The sequence below is a fragment of the Athalia rosae genome, chromosome 1 (genome assembly GCF_917208135.1).
Source record: "Athalia rosae chromosome 1, iyAthRosa1.1, whole genome shotgun sequence".
In the NCBI taxonomy this organism is placed as follows: domain Eukaryota; kingdom Metazoa; phylum Arthropoda; class Insecta; order Hymenoptera; family Athaliidae; genus Athalia; species Athalia rosae.
Window position 1 is genome coordinate 13,764,471 of NC_064026.1, and position 21,811 is coordinate 13,786,281.

The 21,811-nt window shown below is 40.9% G+C and overlaps 5 protein-coding genes across 8 annotated transcripts; all 5 read left to right on the top strand.

The window, feature by feature from the left end:
* The first annotated feature begins 285 nt into the window (after positions 1-285).
* Positions 286-2,945, top strand: LOC110117056. Its single transcript, XM_048648782.1, has 4 exons — positions 286-1,123; positions 1,351-1,511; positions 2,450-2,557; positions 2,632-2,945. The coding sequence occupies exons 1-4, from the start codon at positions 1,007-1,009 to the stop codon at positions 2,741-2,743; spliced, it is 498 nt and encodes a 165-aa protein (XP_048504739.1). The 5' UTR covers positions 286-1,006; the 3' UTR covers positions 2,744-2,945.
* Positions 2,946-3,300: 355 nt separating this feature from the next.
* On the top strand, positions 3,301-5,902 carry LOC105686950. 2 transcript variants are annotated; one of them, XM_048648823.1, is made up of 5 exons: positions 3,301-3,629; positions 3,729-3,890; positions 3,961-4,133; positions 4,672-4,788; positions 5,485-5,902. In XM_048648823.1, the coding sequence occupies exons 2-5, from the start codon at positions 3,729-3,731 to the stop codon at positions 5,612-5,614; spliced, it is 582 nt and encodes a 193-aa protein (XP_048504780.1). In that variant the 5' UTR covers positions 3,301-3,629; the 3' UTR covers positions 5,615-5,902. The 2 variants fall into 2 exon arrangements, with proteins under 2 accessions (XP_048504780.1, XP_048504779.1); XM_048648822.1 differs by having other exon boundaries at positions 3,304-3,640.
* Positions 5,903-6,675: 773 nt separating this feature from the next.
* LOC105686949 lies at positions 6,676-8,544 on the top strand. Its single transcript, XM_012402245.2, has 4 exons — positions 6,676-6,961; positions 7,171-7,355; positions 7,979-8,095; positions 8,220-8,544. The coding sequence occupies exons 1-4, from the start codon at positions 6,788-6,790 to the stop codon at positions 8,329-8,331; spliced, it is 588 nt and encodes a 195-aa protein (XP_012257668.2). The 5' UTR covers positions 6,676-6,787; the 3' UTR covers positions 8,332-8,544.
* A 285-nt stretch (positions 8,545-8,829) lies between these two features.
* On the top strand, positions 8,830-11,493 carry LOC105686948. Its single transcript, XM_012402244.2, has 4 exons — positions 8,830-10,131; positions 10,551-10,783; positions 11,085-11,195; positions 11,292-11,493. Exons 1-4 carry the CDS (start codon positions 9,922-9,924, stop codon positions 11,428-11,430), a joined length of 693 nt encoding a protein of 230 aa, XP_012257667.2. The 5' UTR covers positions 8,830-9,921; the 3' UTR covers positions 11,431-11,493.
* A 138-nt stretch (positions 11,494-11,631) lies between these two features.
* On the top strand, positions 11,632-20,310 carry LOC105686947. 3 transcript variants are annotated; one of them, XM_012402243.2, is made up of 5 exons: positions 11,632-11,787; positions 13,327-13,470; positions 13,555-13,880; positions 18,679-18,789; positions 19,656-20,310. In XM_012402243.2, exons 2-5 carry the CDS (start codon positions 13,333-13,335, stop codon positions 19,927-19,929), a joined length of 849 nt encoding a protein of 282 aa, XP_012257666.2. In that variant the 5' UTR covers positions 11,632-11,787; positions 13,327-13,332; the 3' UTR covers positions 19,930-20,310. The 3 variants fall into 3 exon arrangements, with proteins under 3 accessions (XP_012257666.2, XP_048505083.1, XP_048505084.1); XM_048649126.1 differs by having other exon boundaries at positions 11,648-11,787; positions 13,296-13,470; XM_048649127.1 differs by having other exon boundaries at positions 11,684-11,787; positions 13,318-13,470.
* Positions 20,311-21,811: the final 1,501 nt, after the last annotated feature.

Sequence of the window (21,811 nt, forward strand, 5' to 3'; positions counted from 1 at the left end):
GTACGACATCTGCTCTGTAGCATGATAGACTGACTGATCGCCATAAATGTAACTATTTCCGGTAATTTTATGTCGGCTTCTATCGTTATACCGTTGAACCAACATCGTTCGCGTATGATTCATTAACGTAACTTCGTTTTCGAGTTCAAAATGAGACGTAGCTTCGAGGTTCTCACATGACTGAAATTATTAGCGTCGCCAAATTTGGTGACTGCGGATCACATGTTCTCATTAGTATATATAGATTACTACAAATTGAATTATCCTGCTATCTCGACACGTACAGTTGGTGTTCGAAAGATGGGGGATTTACGTGAGTTTGGGAAAGTTACGTCTCGCTGCAGTTGGTGATTTTCTATGGAATACCATATACCTACCGTATGGCGAAGATAAATGCATACGCAAACAGTGTCGGACACTCAACCCGACGCAACATCGTAACGTAGTAGGTTGTGTGGGCATGTAAGGTCGCATATCAGGAATGACAAGGTGTTAATATCTGTTGTACACGGGACCGAATATCGCTGTCTGGCCACTCATTTTTGTATGGTGACGTTGGAAGGTCACTAAGTTAGAACTCACCTGTAAAGGTGGTGGTGCGTGCAGAGTTATTCTCAGATAAGTTTTTAAAATCCGTTAAGAGTTATAGGAAACGAAGTTTACCGGAGAATTCAAGTCGGGAAGTATACGTACTATACGTGGTGGGATAAATTGCCATCGCTGCGGGTTTAGGGTATTCCGAATAGATTTGTGTAAAATTGCTCCGTTTAGTTGCGCTCCAATTAAATTAAGCATCCAGTGTATCTCGCATGGAATTAACGTTCGCCGTTGCTAGGCGCTAATTGGTGCACCGGAGGCCGCAGTAACCCCGAGACAAATCGGCCGCTACGAAACTCTACGAAAGTCAAAACTAATTTAACTAATTCTCGTTGAACGCTGTATGCTCGAATTCACGTTCATAGATACAACGGATAGCATAGGGAATAAGGAAGTCTGTCGGTAAATTATGAAGATCCTAGTCTGTGCAGTTCTACTCCTGTCCATCGCGTCGATTTTTCCAGCGGACGAAAAGTTGTCCAGAACCAGGAGGTTGGTGGGGATCCGACCTGGCTCGAAATTCTTTGTGAGTACATCGCCTTAACTTTTTCAAATACCATCATCCGAAAAACTCTCAATGGCATTTGTAGATCGATAGCTATACTCAGGAAACTTCAACAATTACCTCGAAATTGACCTCTTGCCTCTATTTTGGGTTATACGCATACGTATAAATATACTTACAATTAGTCAATATTCACGAGAGTTGAATCACCCTGAAATTTGCATGTATTTGTCAACACAATTTCACAGCTCAGGATGAACTTTAAAGACGCCATACTTAATTCTACCCCGATTTTCGCTCATGTCGCTGGATTCAAAGTAGCATGGGACGTTCCGGAGGGGAAGCTAAAGTTTTCAGGGAGAAGACCAATCCGAGCGGTTCTGGAGGATGCCGAATTTCTATTTAACAGGTAATTTCTCGGGTAATTTTACCGTTTATCTTTGTAATTGTGACATTTGTCGAACGAAATATTGCTATTAACAAACTCGTGTTGAACTTCGATACGAACAAGGCAAGTCTTTAAACAAGGCGAGGTCTTGTTATTTTGAAAACTCTTTACCATGATCATTCTTGCGGACGAATGATATTTGAATGTCTCAAGCCCAGTAGATTTAGCGGAGTCATGCAAAAAGTTTTCGGCTACGTTTTTCTTTTTGCTTCACATCTGCATCGTTAGCATCACTATTTTCCATTCATTTTTTTTTTTTTTTTTTTTTTTTTTTTTTCTATTTTTGAAATGTGTTCAGCGCCGAGGGCTTTACTGGTGAGTCGAACCAAAGGGATGAGTAGTTTTTCGCTATATTACTCTACGAAGAAAAGTTGATCCCACTCGCGCTTTTGGTAATAAGAAAATCCGAGTCGTGAATACCGTGAAACCGTTCGATGCTAAATACCAAATGTAAAATAAAAAAGCACAGAGATTACTACGCCTCGATTCTTGGTCATAACGATTCAAGTTGGACGTCTTATTTCCACCGTAAATTATCATCTCATTCATACTTGAACAATTTCATACACATGGGCATGCTGTTGTACACAGACCTACATTTATCGAGATAATGAGGTTCGCAAAATTTTTCGTAGCGGAAATAAGTCTTCGTTGTTGACGTTCTCCCAAATTATAACTTTCGAGCGCGCAGTCATTTTTTATCGGTTAATATTCAGAGACTTTCTTGATTCGTTCAAATATAAGTAAAACAGATAAGTAATGAAAGAAAGAAAGTTTAGAAAAATAAGGATAAAAGTGAAAAGGTCACTTTTAATCGTGACAAAGTTGGATAGCACCTGCTACCGAACGTGCGAATTTACAGGAGCGGTATCCCTGGCTGAAATATGTATTTCTTTCAGACATGGTTTTGATGGGAAATCCTGCCTCTTGAATAACATTTGTCATGCTGCGGATTACGTCAGTCAGAAAACCGGTGTCGTGGCAAAGATTCTTAGACTCCTGCTGCGGTTGGTATTCTGAAATATTACGCATGATGTGTAACCCCGCGAAACACAATATTATTTCCGGTATATTATTCCAGAGATTTGAGGGAGGATCGAAACGCGTCTGTAAAAGATTCGTTCACCTGCAGGGATCGTAAAAGCAGTTGCCCTTTGAATTTTATTGGATTTAATGCGTTCTTGGAAAAATGATCATACGAAGATGACCGACTTTAGTGAATCCATAGGAAGCTGTAAATCGAATTTGTTCCGAAAATTGTTCATCGATTTGCCCTCTAGAATAAAAAGAGGGAGGGAAAAAAAATGTGAAACAACATAAATTATATTGTTCGTATAGCTTTGACGAGATGTGATCGATAACTTTGCGTAAAATCAATAAAATGCTCATCCATGATCCATAATTTCTAAGTTTCAATGTGCATTTGAAAATATCACCCCGTCCCGACTTCGCAAAATGAATCCATGCGCCTGAAGAATAACCCTATGCAGCGCACAAAACGTCGACGTATTTTCCGCGCGCAATTACACGTCCATAAATTGTCTACGTATCCCGTGAAATTTATTTACGATTTTATTTCCATAGCTTCAATGGGAAATTTTTTGCTCGATATAGCTGTGCGTGTATACGATGAAAAAACCAATCAGTTCACGCTAAGATGATACGAGACGTTTGCACAGGTGTTACGAAAGAAGGGAGAGGTCCAGCGGACGCGGAGATCATTACATTCCGCGCTGTCACCGCAACTGTTTCTGCGGTTACTGTCAAATAATATTCCTCGTTTGAATTTTGCGGAACTCAATTAATCGGTTACACGATTGTTAACGACTCTTCCGTTCCGTTATGAATTGCCGTTGAATTCCGTATCAGATCAAATAATATTTGTTATGAACTGAAACGCGTTTGTTGGATCAGTCAATTATCGGGTAAATGTCAAAATCTAGAATAGTGAAAGAACCGTTGAATTTGAATATTTTCCGCAGTAGCATGTGGCCTAGGTACGCAACGTCCACGCATATTTCCATTCCCACGTTTCGACGGTCTCCGATTTTCCCCACTTGTTGAACAACGATAAAAGAAGTACGTTCAAGGTAAGACTAACATTTTCCACGTACGCAACGAACGATTTTTCACCGTTAAAAATCATCTCTCATGTGTTATTTTTTACGGCTGCTACAGATGAGTCCGCAATTTTTCGAATTACTTTTTGCCGTGGTTTGTCTGAATTTTGTATTCGCGAGTTCGAACCATTCGGGGAAAAACTGCACAGACGTTGACACGGGGAGGGTTCTCTCGAGGCGGAAGAGATACTTAATATTTCCACGGGGTAGCAACATGCAAGTAAGAAAGTTTGTTGACTTACTCCCTCGTATCTGGGTCATGGATCGTCAATATTAACATGGTTTTATAGTTGGTCTACTGTCTGACCATCGGCGCTTATGGTAGAGATGGAGATCTGGTACTGGGTTTGACAGCTGCCATGGCCTGGGAGTTACCGAGTCAAGTGGACAAGACAGCGGTCGATCTTTTGCACCGAAGAAGCCGGAGTGTGATGTATCCGAAAATTGAAGCTTTTTTAAAGGCGTACGTAAGCACAATGCATGCATCTCTGTTATTGTTATATGGTACAATTGTCGCTTGGGTAAACCGCAAGACAAGCGAATAACAAAACGGGCAGCAGATCTGTTACCGCTGGCAGGTTGGATATAAAAAATTTGCTTTTCCTAAAAGCTCCAGAGACTTGTGGATTTTATTATTCATATAGCTACCGCGGTGTCTCCTCGGCACGAATGCAAATGCAGGTCACATTTCGTTTTCCCCAACTCCGCCGCGTTCAACTCGAGCTTAATATAATAGTTACAACTCTTGTCACACAGGTTACCGCTTTATGTTCTCGCTATTCACATTCGAAAAAAATATATAGCGTACCACGTGCGATATTTTCAAATGGCTGCTTTGCACGTAGTGGCTTGTGAAACAAGGGAATTAGAAATCGATAAATTCAGTTTACCAGTCATTGGTAGTCCAGCGCTATAATTAAAGCTTCCATAAGCTCGGAATCCGGTACGAGCCGTTCTCCTTCGTCGTAAATTATCTGCCGTGACGCAAACTTCGATTACAGTGCCGGACTGGATGGTCGTTCCTGCGTACTGAGGGCACTTTGTGAAGCCGGAAAGAGGAAGAAAGAGGATATCGGAGAAGGGACCTTCGTGCAGGAAGTACTACACGCTGCTTTTAGGTAAGTACTGCTGTACCGGTTCAACTGAAAATAAATGAGCTACGAGTATTTCATTCCATCTAACTGATTACAAATTCCAAAATCGGGGTGTCTACTTTTCCTTTTTTTTCGAACGGAATAATCACCGATTCGGTTCGCCAAAGTTCGGATGAAGAAAACAGAGAAAAAAAAAAAACAGAGTTATATCCTATTATTCGACAGATAACGATCAAACTCGTGAATGATGAGATGCCTTCTTTTTTCTTCCCTCTCCTACAGATTTTCCTTCAACGGAAAATTATTTTCGGGAAGATCGTTTGTTTGTACTATATGCGCTGCCTGTATGCTAACCACCGTTCTTATTATTATTCAATGTTATGGTTAGTTGTTTTTATTGTCGTCCCGTATCCGTCAGAGAGTGCAACAAAGATATTCATATTCACGCTAGACCGAGCTAAGATTTTTGTTTTCTTCCATCGAGTTTGAGCCACCCCTATTCGTTCGTTGAATTGATTATCCTTTATTGCCAACCCTTCGGTAAAATGAGAAAAACGTTTCTTCAAATTCGCCTCGTTTCACGAGCCTGAAACTTCTTGAATATACTGGAAAATTTACGGTCTCTGAAATAGGACGTAGCTACATTTATTGAGCTATGATAATCCGAGAAGCGGCTTAATTGACGTGAGAATTTACGAGTGCGAGTAATTTTGTTAATAGCCTGCCTAATGATGGATCGAAATTCGAATCTGTGGAACATGAGATTTATGACTACGCCCACTCTGCTCGAGAAGATTGCGCGAAGCTCTATCCAACCTGCGAACACTCCATTTACGAAGTCGACCTGTGAACAATTTCGGCCTGTGTTTTTTACAACGATCGCCTCCTCCGAACCTCGACGATCACAGGTTGCAAAGTAACGAAGAACTTACCGCAAGGTTGATGCACTCCACTCAATTCATCGAAATTGCTGGTGACTTTTTTCATTACAAATCCGTTCTGCGCCGACGAGGCTTTTTTTTCCAAAAGGAAACCGAATTTCAGTTTTAAAAATAATTGATTTTTACTCGTGATGATTTATGATGTGAATGTATCATAGCCGATGTGTGAGAGTTAACAATAAAATTGTTTTATTGGACGGCGCGTCCTCGATTTCATTACACATGATTCATTGAATCCTCTACAGCTGCGTTGCCAGTTTGGATATCGTGCTCGATGACATTCGACTGATAAAACAGTTGTGATTGCTTTAGGCAATGCGCCTGCCCAGATTATTGGTCAAATTACCGTCGCGTTGTCGTCGCATCGCTCTGTCGGGGTAACAAGGGGTTGCAGGAAGAATCGGTCGATCATTCACCCAACTTGAATTAATTGAACTTATCTTAGTTGAATTTATTGAAGCAACAGGCGCAGAAATTCAATTACTTTTGTTTAATTGAGAAAATTGGCGAGCGTATTGTCTCGGAACCAAGCGTCGTATCAACGGGCGTCGAACCGCAGAATTAATTGAAACATAACTGTGTGTATTACCGCGGTGGGTATCGGGGTGAATCGGAACCGCTTTTCGATACGAAAAATGTTCAATTTTATTCATATTATTCCGTGTAAATTGTTGGGAAAAGCAAATTTCACAACTGATTGAATTTTTTTCTTTCATAATGTCATGCGTATATATACATTTGTCCGATACCCATTATTCAAAGCTTCGGACGTTTCAATAATTGTATCAACAGTGTGAACGTTGAACCGTCTCCGAATGGGGTTAATACGCATCCCTTTCAGATTCAATTTTATGGACGTCTTTGAACTTTTTAGTTCAGGTACCGTTCGCTTGAATTCTCCAAGTGATTAACAGGTAAACGCCAAAGTGGCGGAGGTCTGGTACCGTTGTAACCGTCTCAACTGAATCCTGTATACGTCGAACCTACAGTCACTGAGCTCTCTCTCTCTGGTTAACGTAACTGTCAATTCAGACCGCAGTCTTCGATAATTGTAATTGACAAAACGTACCTGGAGTTCGAAGATGACGCGTCAACGTTACCCTAGCTCTCTATTGTTACTGATATTATTCGCGGAATTTTGTACATCAACCAGTGTTTCCTTTGTTAATAATACCGAGACCCGCTCAAAACGAGAGCTGGACAAAGTTGTAGGTCCGTATAAATATCTAATTTTTCCACAAGGCAGCAACGTTCAGGTACGACCATCATACATTATGATATTTACATCAGTAGCAGTCTACCCATATGAAAAAGCAAATGTATCCACTTTTATTCTCATGAATTCAATTCGCAGCAGTCGTACAAAAAACAATAAACGACACATAAAAGCTGCTTCTACATATAGCCGGGTCGACTCGACGCGATCCTTAGCTACCCATTTTTAATCCTGGTCACGAATTTCCAGTTAATTTATTGCATGACGATCGGAACCTATGCACGACCCCAAGGTATATTCACGATGGGTGTTACCGCCGGTTTGGCCTGGGAATTGCCGCACAGAGAGAGCGTAGCTTTCAGAAAACCAGCCGAAGTTTACCACCGCAGAAGTAGACGAGAATTGTATCCGAAGATAGAGATGATGCTGAAGGCGTAAGTTTCGCGAAAATCCTCAAATATGATATAAGTTACACCGATAATAATTGACCATGTCATTGAACATATGCATTATTTTGAAAATTTTCAAAACGGAGGATAAACGTGACGGAAGAAAATTTAACTTCCAACAGACAAACTTATAAAATTAACGGATATTACGTTGATTGGCAATCCTTGGCAAAAAAAATAAAAAAAATAAATAAATAAATAAATAAATAAAGCTTAGCCGTGGAAGCTAAGTGGTGTACCTACACAAGCCGAAGACAAGTGGGTGCCTCCGGTGAGTACTCCTCCGCACTCCAGGTTACTACTCCCAAGTTCACTTTTTGAGAGTAAAAATTGGTAGAAGGGTAAAAAAGAAGCAGTGGCTTGCCGCACCTTTGTATTTGCATAATTTTTGTCCGGCTGCTTTACGTAGAACAGGTTGAAAACATCTGTTCACTTGATATTATCCCCATTTTTCCTTCACCCCCCACTAACAATCGTAGGGCGCGGCTCTTGGCCGAGTGTCTACACTTTTGGAGTGAAGACCCTTCAGTCGAAAAAGTGATTGGCAGGTGCAGAATTACGCCCTTTGTAGTTTCTGGTACTTCTGAAAGGGAACTTTACTTTTATAGACAAGGCAAGGACGGCAGGGCTTGCGTTCTCAAAGCGCTCTGTAGGGCGGGAAAAAGAAATGCTACAGAAATCGGAAAGGGATCTTTTATGCAGGAAATAATGCACTCGATATTCACGTGAGTCACTCGTCGCTTGTAACGTACGCCTGTATCATATGTTCAATTTACCATCGAATCAGTTTTGAGAGAATAATCCGACAAGTTTCTTTCGCTGATCCAATCTCTATACTTCTCTCTGTAGATTACCGCCAGGATCGTTTCACGAGGATCCCAAAACCCGGTATGAAAAAGCACACTTGGACTCGGATAAGGACTGCGACCAACTGTATCCCACTTGTCTCGAGAACATATGAGGAAAGATATTTTTTCGGAATTCCGAATCTCACAACGCTCTCCAAGGCCACTTTTCGTTTGTCCGAAGATCGTATTGTGTGTAGCAACGAAAAAACTAAAAATAAAAAACCAAAATATAATAAGGCAGGATCAAAAATAACAAATTTTGCACCACTTCGTAACCTTTTAGCGAAGCATGAGAAATACAACAAGCTGCCAATACAATCTCTTAATCCCTCTTATATCCAAATAATCTTCTCACAATACACTTCGCAATGAGAATCTATGATCTGCTCATTGCACAGTGACTGAAAATATAAAAAAATGAATGAACGTTTCCTCTTGAGTCTCTGAGCATAACGCGTAACAGCAGGTGCTACATTAAGGCGCAATGTTCATATGAATCACGATTAACGTCGTACAGTACCGCCTCTACACCCCCCCAGAACGGGAGTTATGCTGCAGACTTTACATAGACCGAACTCTGTGTGCAAAGTCCAGTTAATTCTTAACCAAATTCTGTTGTACATCCGCGTTGCTTGCGGGCATTATCGCGTACCGTTGATACGTTCGTTCGTTTGCGTTTATTGTAGCAGCTTTTGATATTTTATCAGGATGTAACGCACTGAGGCACAGTGCTGGAGTATCGTAATTATCAGTATCGTTATTATTGTTGTTGTTTTTGGTTACGTTTTTATTCGGTATTACGAGTGCCATAGCTGGAGGTACTTGATCTGAAACAAGGGTGCAGGTGGTTCGCGAGGACGGGATTAGTAGAGTAAAAAAGAGGGGCGAGTTAATGGGGCGAAAAGAGGAAAGGAAAAAGAGGAAATTGAGGTTTTTTACACCCCTGAATTTTAATTCTAATGAATTTTAATATGGGTTATAAGTTAAATGACACGAAACGGGGTTATTAAAAAAATTCGAAGACACGCGTTGCAGTCAGAAAACGTGGTTAAAGCGATCTAATCATGAAAAAGATCTGACAAGGATTAAGGAAATGGTTGTTATAGAGAACGAGTTAATCGTGGTCATAATATATATACGAAGTCGTGGTTTTTCTGAATTACGGCGAAAAATCTGATTGTGAGCTCGATTAATCTAAGAGAGACGTTATCCTGCAAATCAAATTCCACGTTGTAATTTATAAAACGGTCGATGCCGGGAGGGAGTCGGGAGAGAATCTGGAATCTGCAGTTCCATATTTCAAAGCCTATATCGGAAATGAGATTGAGAAGATTGCGATTATAATTCGAGATTATTCATCATTATACCAAAACTGCGCTGCTGTTTATATCACTCTGTGTACTTATTTCCGGAGTGGGTAATTTCATCGGACTAACGATCAAGTCTCGAAGTCAAGCGGCGGTATAACAAATAAAACTGAACCGAACCCCCTACGTAGATTTGAGTAAGGAAATGGTGGAAATATTCGAATGATATGTTAACTGGCAGGTCAAACAATTGGAGCTCTGAACACAGCAGTCACATGGCCGTGGGTGAAGTGCGGTGGGTTTTTAAGCGAAGCGTGAGAGGTGTGTTCTCATTTCTGGTACAAGTCATAAAAAGCCGCTCAAGTAGTGAAATCGATCGCAAGGTTTTCCGGCGAAATGAATGGTTTTCTATCGTTTTTATTGATTTACGCGTTGATTGCCGAGGCTATGGCCTTCCGCGAAACGACTCGCGACGGGGATACATCGACGAGGGAAAATCTTACGGAGAATTGTGACCTTCGCCGGTTTCGGAAAGATGCAGGAGATAAAGTCGTGCTGTCTAGAAAACGAAGATATCTCACTTTTCCGGATGGCAGTGCCTTTGCGGTAAGACATGGCCGAGTGTCATACTTCCGGTTGATTTCTTATGCGAAGGGTGAACTTGATCGACCCTACAGTGAGTCGATGCAAAAAAGTTACTCGGGTGTAACGGACAACGGTATAAATAATGAGAAATAAGAGGGAAATTAGTAAGGCGAAGAATTTCTGTAAGAGCGAAAATTCGCGACCGGAGTGGTGTAATTTAACGGATCTTATAATTGCTCAGCTCCGGGGGAATTATTTCAAGCTGAGTTGTTGTACATTAGAATAATTCAGAACCGTCGCAGGCGTCACTCCGTCCCAAAATTAGAGATTATTCCAATCTGTGTCCACATTAATTCGACTCTGCCGACTAACCGACGTTACGAATGTCTTGCATTTCCTGTATTAGTTTTTCTGATTTTCATTTTCACATTATCCACCAGGCAACCGTCTCCGTGACAAAAGCGTTACCATACGAGCAAACACCACCGTTCAATGTGATCGTTGAATACGACGTTATTTGGCCGATTCCGGGCAATAAAAATCCAGTCGATGACGCCGGCGACGATGCCGACAAACGGATATACATCAAGAAAATTAGCAGACCATCTCGATGGCGGGTGCATCGTCGACACAAAAGAGACTTATACGCCAATTACGAAGCCGCTCTCGATAGGTAAGCCAATGTGAATGGTATTTCATGAATTCGGTGAATTTCGTAAGGATGAAGTTCTTCTGAAGCAATTTTATCCCAGGGGAGTTTGTTTAAATATTCTCTCTTTTCCTTCGAGTTTGTGTTTCTCATCCGATTAGATTCTGAAACTTGATTCGTACCCATCGGTGCGCGTTAAAATTGTGTTATTGGATAGTTTGGTTTGGAAAAGTCTTTACTTGTTTTTAAAAACATGAGAATTTCCCTGAGGATAAAATATGCAGATACCGTCGTCGGTTCACGGAAAATATTTCTCTCGTTTTAGCCAAAATATACCAGGGAAGAATTGTGTACTCAGGACAGTTTGCGAAGCGCGTAGCGTTCTCGAACCTCCTGGAGTATCTTTCGTCGAAGACTTGTTACGTATAGTTTTCCGGTAAGTTTCAAATAACTTTAGCTGTACACGTAATAAGTAGGTCATTAATGACATACGGAAATATTTGAAAGCACGGTTGACGCAAGCAAATTTTAGTAATCCGAGGGTGTCGGGAGAAAAAGTGGACGAATATGACAGGGCATACTCTACCAGGAACGACTGTGACGTCAAGTATCCATGCCCGTTTTCGATAATCGAATTGATATTATCATTTGGTCAAGGACTGATCACTTGATCTCTCGTGTCTGTATATAAAATAAACGATGGAATCCTAATATCTGTATTTATTCTTATGACCGATAAATTTGAATCGGTTACGACGTGTTGCGTAATACGAACAAATAAAACACATCCACCGACGTCTGAACGTTTTACCGTTAAAAAGCTGCGGAATGTAACAGTACATCCTTCGTTAGCATAAAATGAAACGTTGAAAATGAGTTGTTAAATAGTTGGGAAAATATAGACGTCGGCTTACGAACTCTCCGCTAATACGGCAGACGGTTTCTGGTTAGAGTTTAACCGTGGCGTACGAGTTTCAGACGAGTAAAGCGTTGCACCGCGGTGGCATCTGGCAGTCTTCGGAGATTCGGTGAGTATCGCTTTGACATTGACTTCAAACGTGTTGGAATTAACCGTCCAATTGACGATCAACAATTCACCGCAGGGGTCGTAATTCCTCGATCAAATAATTCCCTCCCCCCGTACAAAACCGTCAAATGGCGTCTCGCTGTGACCATTAGAAGTGTCATCTTGTCAAAATTCAGTTTTAATTATAGAATAAAAGCCCCGGGGTATGTTCCGCGCGGTTTTATCAAAGTCTTTTTCATGGTACTTTTACATAGGGAAGAAAAGTTTTAGAAACTTTACACCGGAGTATTCAAACTCGAATCAAACTCTACGCCCGAGGTAAAAGGCGAGCTCGTGAAATGAAATTCCTCAGCCAAATCGATATCACTGTCGGAGGTATACCTACCTATAATTTTTTTTTAGTCACGTCGACGCAACGCTTCAACAATCTCGATTTTCCCAACCACAGACTTGACCGACTGACGCGACTAATTATTGAATTTCTTAAAATGCTTAATCCTCAACGATTAAAGGACATCCTCGCAATGTCCGCTACTGATTGCGGTACAACGTGGTACAATTCCAATGAACGACGAGGCCGTTGAGTTGCAGGTCGTCGATATTCGCCTGATCGGTTCCTCGGTGATTTTAAAGCGGCGAATACAAAGCCAACTAACTCGAGGCATATCAGCCGTCGTGATACCCCGATAGGCGTACAACGGTTATTCGGTAGGATGATTCGACTGACGCACTTATACAAGGGTTGCCGACAGGGTGAGGTATTTGCGGCGAAATTGCTAACGGTGAGAGTGATAGCTTGGAGAAATTTTGGAATCCTCGTAAATTCCTCGTTTCGGAAAAGTCGCGCACGGACTATTGGGCAATGTATAACATCTGCTCCGTTTCGTGCCGACGCCTGACTTTGATTCGATAGGATTCAAAGCAGAAGTGGCGCACCGGTCGAGACAAAACGACAGGAAGGAATTCGGGGGAGCAGCTAAAGCGTGGCGAAATTTGTATACGGCTCCCGATCGCTCTGCCCTCCCGATCGGTATACGGCGATGCAAAAGAAATGCGAAATTCAAGATTGATAGGCGCTGCAGAGAATCTACAATTTGTTGCTTCTGTGCTCCACGTAAATTCCACCCCTTCATTCCCCTCGCGTAGGCAAAGCTAGGACCGTTTTTATAAACGTGTATAGGTATCCCACAGCCACAAGCGAGTAGAAAACTGTGTTCGTGTCCGTTCTAGGGTTAAACTACGGAGCTTGTACGTACGTAACAGCGTGTATTGCCTTCGCTCGAAACTAATGTCGACAGTTATACCAAGATTTCTGGGGATCGAGTCTCGTGCTTTTTCCTATAGCTTCGCGAACCCCCTTGTATTTGTTTATTCGGAAGAACTCGCGAGATAGTCAAAGCCATAAAACACGCCCCGGTTAAGAATTATACGACCTCCTTCCTCTCTCTCTCTCTCTCTCTCTCTCTCTCTCTACATTCGCAGCGACGTAATATTAATATGTACGTATAGACCGCGTACAACATCGAAGCAGTTTTTACAGGGAAATATGACGAGAACTGAAGTGATCTTCGTTCTTTTTGCCTTGTTCGGTGGAATTTTCATATCTACGGCCGACGGTGGCGGCGAAAAACTTCTCTCGAGAAGAAAACGTTACGTGGTGTTCCCCGAAGGTTCGAGTTTTTCGGTAAGGACTTCTGCACCATCGATTTCTAAATGGCACCAAATCGAATCGTGATTTTTTTTTTTCTTCTCCTCTCCAAACATATAGATCGCTCTGTGCATGACCGTGCATACCTTGACACCTGACAATATTTTTACCGAAGGTCTCAATTGGGGTGTTTCTTACGATCTACCGAACGAGAGCAAACCCGAACTTTCACCCTTGCTGCAGTTCAGATCGGACAAAATTCCTCCGAATAAATATGTTTACAAAGATCTACAGAATAATCGGAACAAACTCAAGTACTCCAGCTGGAACAACGACAGAAAGTACTTCGTTTCCGGACCCACGAGATATTTGAAACCGGAGAAATACTACGTGCAGCGAAGACACAGAAGGGATCTTTACAACAAGTTGGAAGTCATCATGAATGCGTGAGTACGGAAAATACGTTTTATCGGATAGAAGTTATTGGATGAAATATTGCGTGAAATTAACTCATCCGTTCTCACGCGATTTATGAATACATATTTTCAGCGGGAGTACGAGGGGGGGTTTGGCCGAGGAAAACTTTTTTATTGAAAAATGAGTGCGCGCGATAACTTTACAGATTGATTTCCGGAACATTCAAGTGCGAGGAAAGTGAACGTCAGCTACACGTGAAATTTGACAGATAAAAATATTGAGCCACCTCGTCTCAAGTGGTTTGAAAATTGATTGATCATCGACTCTGCGCTGCTAAAACAGGAATATTTTAACCGCAGATAACTCGTTAAATTTCTAAGACGATCGAAAAAAGATATTCCAACATGCATCAGCGACGTTAAGTTTATCAATTTTCCGTCAAATCGTTTTTCCGTAATTCTTGACGATACTCTTGGATCCCAGCTGTCGACGATATCAAGCGCCGTTTCAAGTGATTCCGTATAGTAAGTCAGTCAATTTTCAATCCTTGGATGAATAATGAAGAATAAATTCCTAATAGAAAGGTACTTTGTGCCGCAAGGGTAGACGACAGTGAATGATGGTTTCCAGGCTATGCATTTTAATCAGATTGCTAGACGCTTTTCACTCATGACATGAAATTGCCGGCGCTTGGCCCTTTCGCGTTCGACTGGATTTCCGCGTTCCCAGCTTCGCTTGTATACGGTGGAATTTGATTCCGAAGCGTTAACAAACCTTCCCTTCGATTCTTTCTAATTGTTTAGCCGTTGGGTAGCGGACACAAGCAAAGTATGACGTTTCCCGTAATTAAATTTTCCATGACAATGCCACTGATAGTATCGCGATACATCTATAGCACGGCAACTTTCCAATCATTTTTCACATCTTTGATTCAATTTCAATTTCCTAGAAAAAGTCGTAAATTTCACTCACACCCCAATATGTAATCGAATTTTCCTATTTATCCAATGTTCACTTGTGAACCACACCGTTAAAATTACATAGCGATATTATTCTAATCCTACGTTACCATTGGCGAATAACAAAAACAAAGAATCAAGATTCAAACATGTTTCTTATTTTTTGTTGAAAAGTTGATGGAACAATGTTATTCGAATCCCGCGTTTCCCGACACACTTCCAGCATCCAGTTTACCGAAAATTCCACTCGAATCCTATACATATATTGGGCGAGGCTGATACCGACACGTGAATATGGATTGGAAAACTAATTAAACCATTCTGTAAATATTCATGGTTTTCAGAGCGAACACCCATGACACGCGAGGGTGGGTGAAAATAGATTTCACATCAAAAAAGGAGAAAAGAAATTCGAGTAGAGAGAAAAAGGTGAAAAATTCTCGTCAGTCGAGGGGCGGACGGGGGAGTGATGCACACCGCGAATTTGATCAGTTGGTGGGGCGTATCATTTCTCTACGCGGTGTCCTGTAACGAAGCCTGCGGTAAAAAGCTCGTTTCGCGTAATTGATTACTCGAAAGAGAAATCAAAGATATATGCCAACCGCCGCCGGCATTGCTGGTTTCGATTAGCGGCAGGTAACATTTTATGCCCTTGGCAAGACAGGGCAGGTATTTTAAAGTTGGCCTTTGTACGTCTGGGCGTGGCTCGAGGCAGTTCGTTTGATGAAAAAAAAAAAAGATATACATATACATATATATATATATATATACATATAGAGGTATACATATAATATACATGAAAAAGTCTAAAGCGAAGGAAGACCGCCGTTAAACGTCGACCCTAGAAACGACCTTATTTCGGGGAACAAGGTCCAGGCGAAAATAATCAGCCTTCCCTACGGCGGGAATAAATCTAGCTATGGTCGAGAATAGAGGAAACTATTTCCCGTAGACGGTGGTCCTAGTGGAAGGAATAAATGGCCTGCCAACCGTGTTCTCTCGCGGCGCCGGCCCTCCCCCCGCATCCCTCGACTTCCCGGTACACCCTGCTTCATCGCCAACCATCACCCCCTAAGCTTCCCGACGCCCGCGACCGCACCGCGATCACCCGGACCAACCTAGGTGCGGTGTTGCACCGACGTCGGTGGTGCATTCAACGCTCTGAATTCTAAACGCTACTTATTGTCAGGAGGTAAAAGCTTGACAATCGTCTCAGCCCTGTACGAAAGGGATCTATGTTGCTGCGTACGTTATACATGTAACCCCTGTGATTTCATCAGGCGGAAGTACCGAGTCCTCTTTTTCATTAAATTATCTACTTTCTGAGCGCGGATCATTGCCATCTATGTAATTACTCATCAGGTTATCTGAAACATCAGTTCATAGTTTGTGAAAAATATGGAAATGTTAAAATCGAGCATTCGAAAGCACAGTGTTGTAATAATTCATAAAAAATATGAGTAAATTATTCCATGGAAAGTTTTGATGTGGCTATCGTAAATTTATAACCTTAGCGTATAGGTGTATGAAATGACGACCGATGCAGCTCATTCGAGAAATATCCTCGATGCTTTGACTCGCGAAACGCTTGCAATAACTTAACGGATTGTCACTTTTTCACTAGACTGTGTCAAGAATTTCTTCGTTTTTTTTTTTCGATCGATTAATCCTAAAAGTTTCTGTACCACAAAAAACTAATCCCCCGAAATTGCCTCTCCATATCTCGAAAATTGAGCTGGTGCACAGAGGGGTCTTCTTTCCCATTTAAAATATATTGAGAAAAACGACATTGGTATCCTTAGTTTTTTTCTGAACTGAATAGGAAAAAAGTTATGGAGCGTCAAAGCAGAGGATAAAAATTTGTCATTTTTATGAAAAATAACAATTGTTCTCAACGTTTAACTATTTTATGTTTTTTTCCCTACTTTGACGCTTCATAACTTTTTTCCTATTGAGTTCGATGCTCCATAATTTTTTTTTCTATTGAGTTTTGGTGAAAAACTCAGGACACCAATTTTTTAAAGAATTTAGAAAATTTCCTACAAGATAGTAGAAACAATAATTATACACAAAATTTCGTGTGTAATTATTTCGAAAATTAAGAATTGATTGTTTTTTCAATGTATTTCAAATGGGAAAGAAGACTCCTCTGTGCACCAGCTCGATGTCTGAGATATCGAGGGGCGATTTCGAGAGGATTTGTTTTTTGCGGTAGCGAAACTTTTAAAATAGTTGTGAGAAAAGAAAACTTTTTTTTTCGACACGGTATATTTTTTACCCGCAACCGCTATTATCCGCACTCACGGAATTCAGAAAATGTCCGTGTGCAGAGACAAGAGGCAAGTTGGCGGTTGCGAAATTGAACAAGGAATCTTCGGCGAATATTTAATGTACCCGGATGGTTATATTTCCTTCGGAATTTCGTTCTCAACTAGAGCAGTTTTTCCAGCTTGGGTGTGATCGAAAGTCTTTAATCCAGATTCAAAGGCGCCAAAGTCCACCAACGGAATAGGAGATAGGACATCAATTCATAATCCTAAGCGATCGACGAAAGTCCAGCTAAACATTCGACACTCTCCTTCACCGGATACGTATTATCTTGTCATAGCATTCCAGGTAGAAGTAAGAATGCTTCCGCTACAGCCAATTCGTTCGTTGTCCGTTAGAAATGAATAGTTTTCGTCTAATTTTTCTACCCGATCAATACGTCTCTCCAACGTTTTTATATACATATGTATATGTATATACATGTTCAATTAACTGCGGACGTCGCGTCGTCGTCGCTGAAACGAGTAGCGTCGCGTGAACACCTTTGTTTGAATTCGCAAACATTATCAAGTTCCAAGTGTAATTGAGATTCGTTCTCGGACAGGTGGTAGGTACTATGTGCCGTAAATCACCGTGGAATCGATTCTGACGATCCGATTTGAGAGGCGGATCGGAGGTTTCAGAAGCGTCGAAGTTTTTCCGGCCATTTTTTTTTTTTTTTCTCTGCTTCCGACTCTAACTTTCGCCGCAATTTGATCGGCACAATTTTTTGAAGTAAAGTATTACTATATATCATCGTTCTTACCGATACGATCTGTTCGATCTATCCGTAACCGCAAATGAAATTCGGTTTGATGTTTTCACGCGGATAAGTGATCGCAGGCCAAACATACGAGGGAATTGAGTAATTGATGCTGATGCAACGCGGCGATTGCGGCAAATATTACCACGCTAAATTCAATCTGCGTTTAAGTAATATTCCGAAGTAACAACTTCTCAACCTGCATACTTGGAGGGACTATATTAGCGCGCCGGGTTCATACATCCACTCGCGATTCGATGAAACTCTACGTTACTTCTCTACGGATATAGTCGAAGACGAACGCGCTCGAATTTAATGGGTCACATTCGCTGAGATTGTCGATTCTAAACTCCAATTTGAACCACCGACGTCGGCCTGCTAAAAGTTTTTCGGCAAATCATGCGAATCACGATTATTATCCACATCTAACGTTTGCTGCTCGAGGAACTGTTTAAATTAAGGGCTTTAGGATTAAACCGTAACGTTGGTCGGAGGTTAACGGTATAATATCAGTTTCTCGAGCTACTGCACCAGGAATAGGTAGGTAGCTCTGAAAACCGGAGTGCTAGTTAAACTCTGTCGTGAATTAAATCGTTCGCATACCCTGCGGGCTTTCGTCAGCTAACGATCGCCACAGTAAAAGTAAAACAATCGTCCTCCACGGAATCGTTACGAATGCTCGCGCAGAGCTTCAATTCTCCTAGGCTCGCATCGACTCGCAATCCTTACCAACGAATGTCGTATGATTATGCGAATCTGTCGATGGAGATGAGCTTCAATTTTTTTCTCCTCTTTCAGAATGGGGTTTGACGGAAGGACGTGCGTTCTACGCGCCCTTTGCGAAGCCTCGCAACGTCTGATGCCCCAAGGAAGCACCTTGATCGAGGAAATGATGAGAATCACATTTTCGTGAGTAATTTCAATTTGCGTTAGACATTATTCGGGTTTCGTTTTTGCTTTAAATTGTATGGTGATTCGATCCGTTCGTCGAACAGAACTTTCGATTCTGTTTTATTTGCGAAAAACTCGTTTCATCTGCGAGTATTCGACGAGTGTTACGGAGAGTGTCTATAATTTGTTCTTTGTACGGAAATAGATTTACATCGAAGATCGAAGAGCGAAATTGAAATTTAGAAAAGGAGGATTCGTAGGTAACGCGTTAAATTCGGCTGATCCCGATCGAGACGCGTAGAATTCTACACCGATGTACGATGACAAGATAAATTACTCATCTCATCGTTACTTTTATGAACGAGCTCTTATTTCGGGAGTAACATATTTGAGAAGTAATGTGTTTCAAATCGAGAAGAGAACAAGCAATTTAACGGAATACCTGAAGTCTAAATTTCTGGACGTATTATTAAATCGGTGATCAATGCTTGGCTCACTTCCTCCTCAGAAATATCTACTCTATTCGACCGTCTAGATTCACAGGTTGGATCAACGAAAAGATGAGAGAACGAAACTGAAATATTACTCGATATTAGATCTCTGAGAAATCGGCTATTATAAACGCCGAAAGGAAGGTCAGAGATATTTCATGAAATCGAATCAATTTCTCAATTCGCACATCTCTGCAAATCACGTCAAGCTATGCGCCGTTACATTTATATCAACATCGCGTTGTTGAGGTCAAAATACATCGGGAAATGGTTACTTGAATGATTGAAAAAAAATCGATTTTTAGCTCCGATTGACTGGCGCGTAACAATCCGAGAAAGACAATCGGTATAGAATTGAATAACAAATGGAATAAAGAATGTCAAAATTTTCAGACTACCTCTGAAGAAGGTCTTCTCCTTCGAACCACCGGAGCATCACGTCTACGATGCGGCACATCGCGCGGGTCATCAGGGTCGAGATTGTACGAGAATGTTTCCCAGTTGCAGTTTTTCGTTGATTGATATGGCCCTAGGAAATTACAACAGTCCTACAGATGCCAATTACGACCAAGTTCCCGATGATAACAGTTCAGACGAGAGGCCGGGAGTCGTTGACGTGGAAAATTCGAACATTGAACTACCTGGTGTAAAGTACAACATGAAATGAGATCTGTGAAAAGTTGGTGGATTGAAGCGGTCGGAGGAATCGCCGCAATTTCTGAAATTAATTTTTATAATTCATTCCATTTGTGCACATAATACCCCAGTCTAATTGTAATCGAGAAAATGCGATGGAATTCCGAGCGATGTATACGTATACATATATCTGTATGAGTTCGGGGAGGTGAAAATATGCCGGAAATTAAATTTAATTCGCCCTGCATCTGAAACTTTTCCCTCGACGTTGACGATAATAAAAATCATTCTCCAATTAAAATATATTATAACTAATATACAGGTGCGCGGTTACGACGCGACGCCTCCGGGCATTTTCAAGTTACTGTATGGATATAATTATTAATATAGATACATAGATATACTTGGAAAATGGGCGTGCAACCTACCGTAATCCAACACACGTTCCTGCATCTGGTCACTTTTCATAATTAGCAAATTGAAGTATTCAACCAAAACTGCGAGTTTAGGATTCGCGGTAAACGTCCGTCCGGTATTCGTACGTCGTTAGTGCTTTTCGCATATGGGAAACTCGTGTCCGATGCAAAACATTTTTTCCACTATTCCTAACTAACATTCCGCAAACGTGATCGCGTGAGTCTCAAAGTTATTCTCCCTCTCTCTCCAACGACACGAAGTGAATAGAATTTTCAAGTTTATGATGGTAATAAAAAACATCTCGCCTTGAAAACAGCAAACGAGATGTGATTATCGATTTCACGAGCAATTGTAGGCAACTAACGGTTCCAACTTGACTTTTTTCGTTGGCGAATAACCGTCATCCATTTTTCCGCTTTCCCGGAACAATTAATGGCACCTATGATATAAGATGGAGGTACTCATACATATGTATGAACGCGGGTATCATATTTATGTATACACAACTCTCGTGTTAGTCAACTATTCGCGCGAGTACGGAGTTAAACTAGTTGAACATAATTAATCACACACGAAACGGAACGGGAAAGGACCGAGCGAGCGACAGTACGGAATAATACATAAATGCGGAGCAATTCTAATTTCAAATATTGCTTTAGTTTAGAACTTTCGTGCTCTTTGTTATTTCATAGTTGAAATATAGAGTTTTGAGGTCTACTCGCGACAAAATTTCACCGCGACACCGATGCGCGCATGATTTAATTAATAATTTCCAATTTCAACTTTGCTATTTCATTGATATCATCCGATTTGGAAAACTCTATTCCCCATTATACCGGCGATGCGGTATACGTATATTATTCGTTTGCATTTATATATCATTTATCATCTCTCTCATCGGATCGGGATTTATATTATAAACCGTATGGGTATAACACAATTCAGTTTTGAGGGATAATCGAAAATTATATGATTTATCACATATACTGTTGATTATTTTTTTAAACAATAATTTTAACCGCTCGTTTATTCAATCGTTTTACATACGTGGATAGTGTAGAATGTAGATGTTAGCTTATAAATATACGTTAGTTTATCCATATACAATGTTTAGAGTACTGGCTTTAATTAGATTGATACTTTTTACATAGCAATTGATTTTTTTTTTCATTTCATTTCTTTCGTCTTTTTCATCTTCTTCTTATTCTTTTTTTTTTTTTTTTCTTCTTTATCGGGAGCGGAATAATGTGAGGAATAGACGGATTTAAGTGCCATTTGCCCGGACGCCTTACAGCCGAAACATACAATTATACATATACCTATACACATAGGCATACAATATATATAATATATATATATATATATTGAATATATACACGTATATATATTGTACATTTCGCCTCTTACCTATATAAATATACCAAATGTCAACGAGAAATTATTTTTCCCCTACATCGATCATGATAACGATCCACGTTGGTGCGATAACTACGATA

Excerpts from the sequence above, each read along its gene's own strand:
- LOC110117056 (XM_048648782.1), top strand. The coding sequence starts at position 1,007 with ATGAAGATCCTAGTCTGTGCAGTTCTACTCCTGTCCATCGCGTCGATT. Across the intron at positions 1,124-1,350 it reads GACCTGGCTCGAAATTCTTT|CTCAGGATGAACTTTAAAGA; the intron begins GTGAGTACATCG and ends ACAATTTCACAG. Across the intron at positions 1,512-2,449 it reads GCCGAATTTCTATTTAACAG|ACATGGTTTTGATGGGAAAT; the intron begins GTAATTTCTCGG and ends TATTTCTTTCAG.
- LOC105686947 (XM_012402243.2), top strand. The coding sequence starts at position 13,333 with ATGACGAGAACTGAAGTGATCTTCGTTCTTTTTGCCTTGTTCGGTGGA. Across the intron at positions 13,471-13,554 it reads CCGAAGGTTCGAGTTTTTCG|ATCGCTCTGTGCATGACCGT; the intron begins GTAAGGACTTCT and ends CCAAACATATAG. Across the intron at positions 18,790-19,655 it reads ATGATGAGAATCACATTTTC|ACTACCTCTGAAGAAGGTCT; the intron begins GTGAGTAATTTC and ends CAAAATTTTCAG.
- LOC105686949 (XM_012402245.2), top strand. The coding sequence starts at position 6,788 with ATGACGCGTCAACGTTACCCTAGCTCTCTATTGTTACTGATATTATTC. Across the intron at positions 7,356-7,978 it reads ATAGAGATGATGCTGAAGGC|ACAAGGCAAGGACGGCAGGG; the intron begins GTAAGTTTCGCG and ends TTACTTTTATAG. Across the intron at positions 8,096-8,219 it reads ATAATGCACTCGATATTCAC|ATTACCGCCAGGATCGTTTC; the intron begins GTGAGTCACTCG and ends TTCTCTCTGTAG.
- LOC105686948 (XM_012402244.2), top strand. The coding sequence starts at position 9,922 with ATGAATGGTTTTCTATCGTTTTTATTGATTTACGCGTTGATTGCCGAG. Across the intron at positions 10,784-11,084 it reads TACGAAGCCGCTCTCGATAG|CCAAAATATACCAGGGAAGA; the intron begins GTAAGCCAATGT and ends CTCTCGTTTTAG. Across the intron at positions 11,196-11,291 it reads TTGTTACGTATAGTTTTCCG|TAATCCGAGGGTGTCGGGAG; the intron begins GTAAGTTTCAAA and ends AGCAAATTTTAG.
- LOC105686950 (XM_048648823.1), top strand. The coding sequence starts at position 3,729 with ATGAGTCCGCAATTTTTCGAATTACTTTTTGCCGTGGTTTGTCTGAAT. Across the intron at positions 3,891-3,960 it reads CACGGGGTAGCAACATGCAA|TTGGTCTACTGTCTGACCAT; the intron begins GTAAGAAAGTTT and ends ATGGTTTTATAG. Across the intron at positions 4,134-4,671 it reads ATTGAAGCTTTTTTAAAGGC|TGCCGGACTGGATGGTCGTT; the intron begins GTACGTAAGCAC and ends CTTCGATTACAG.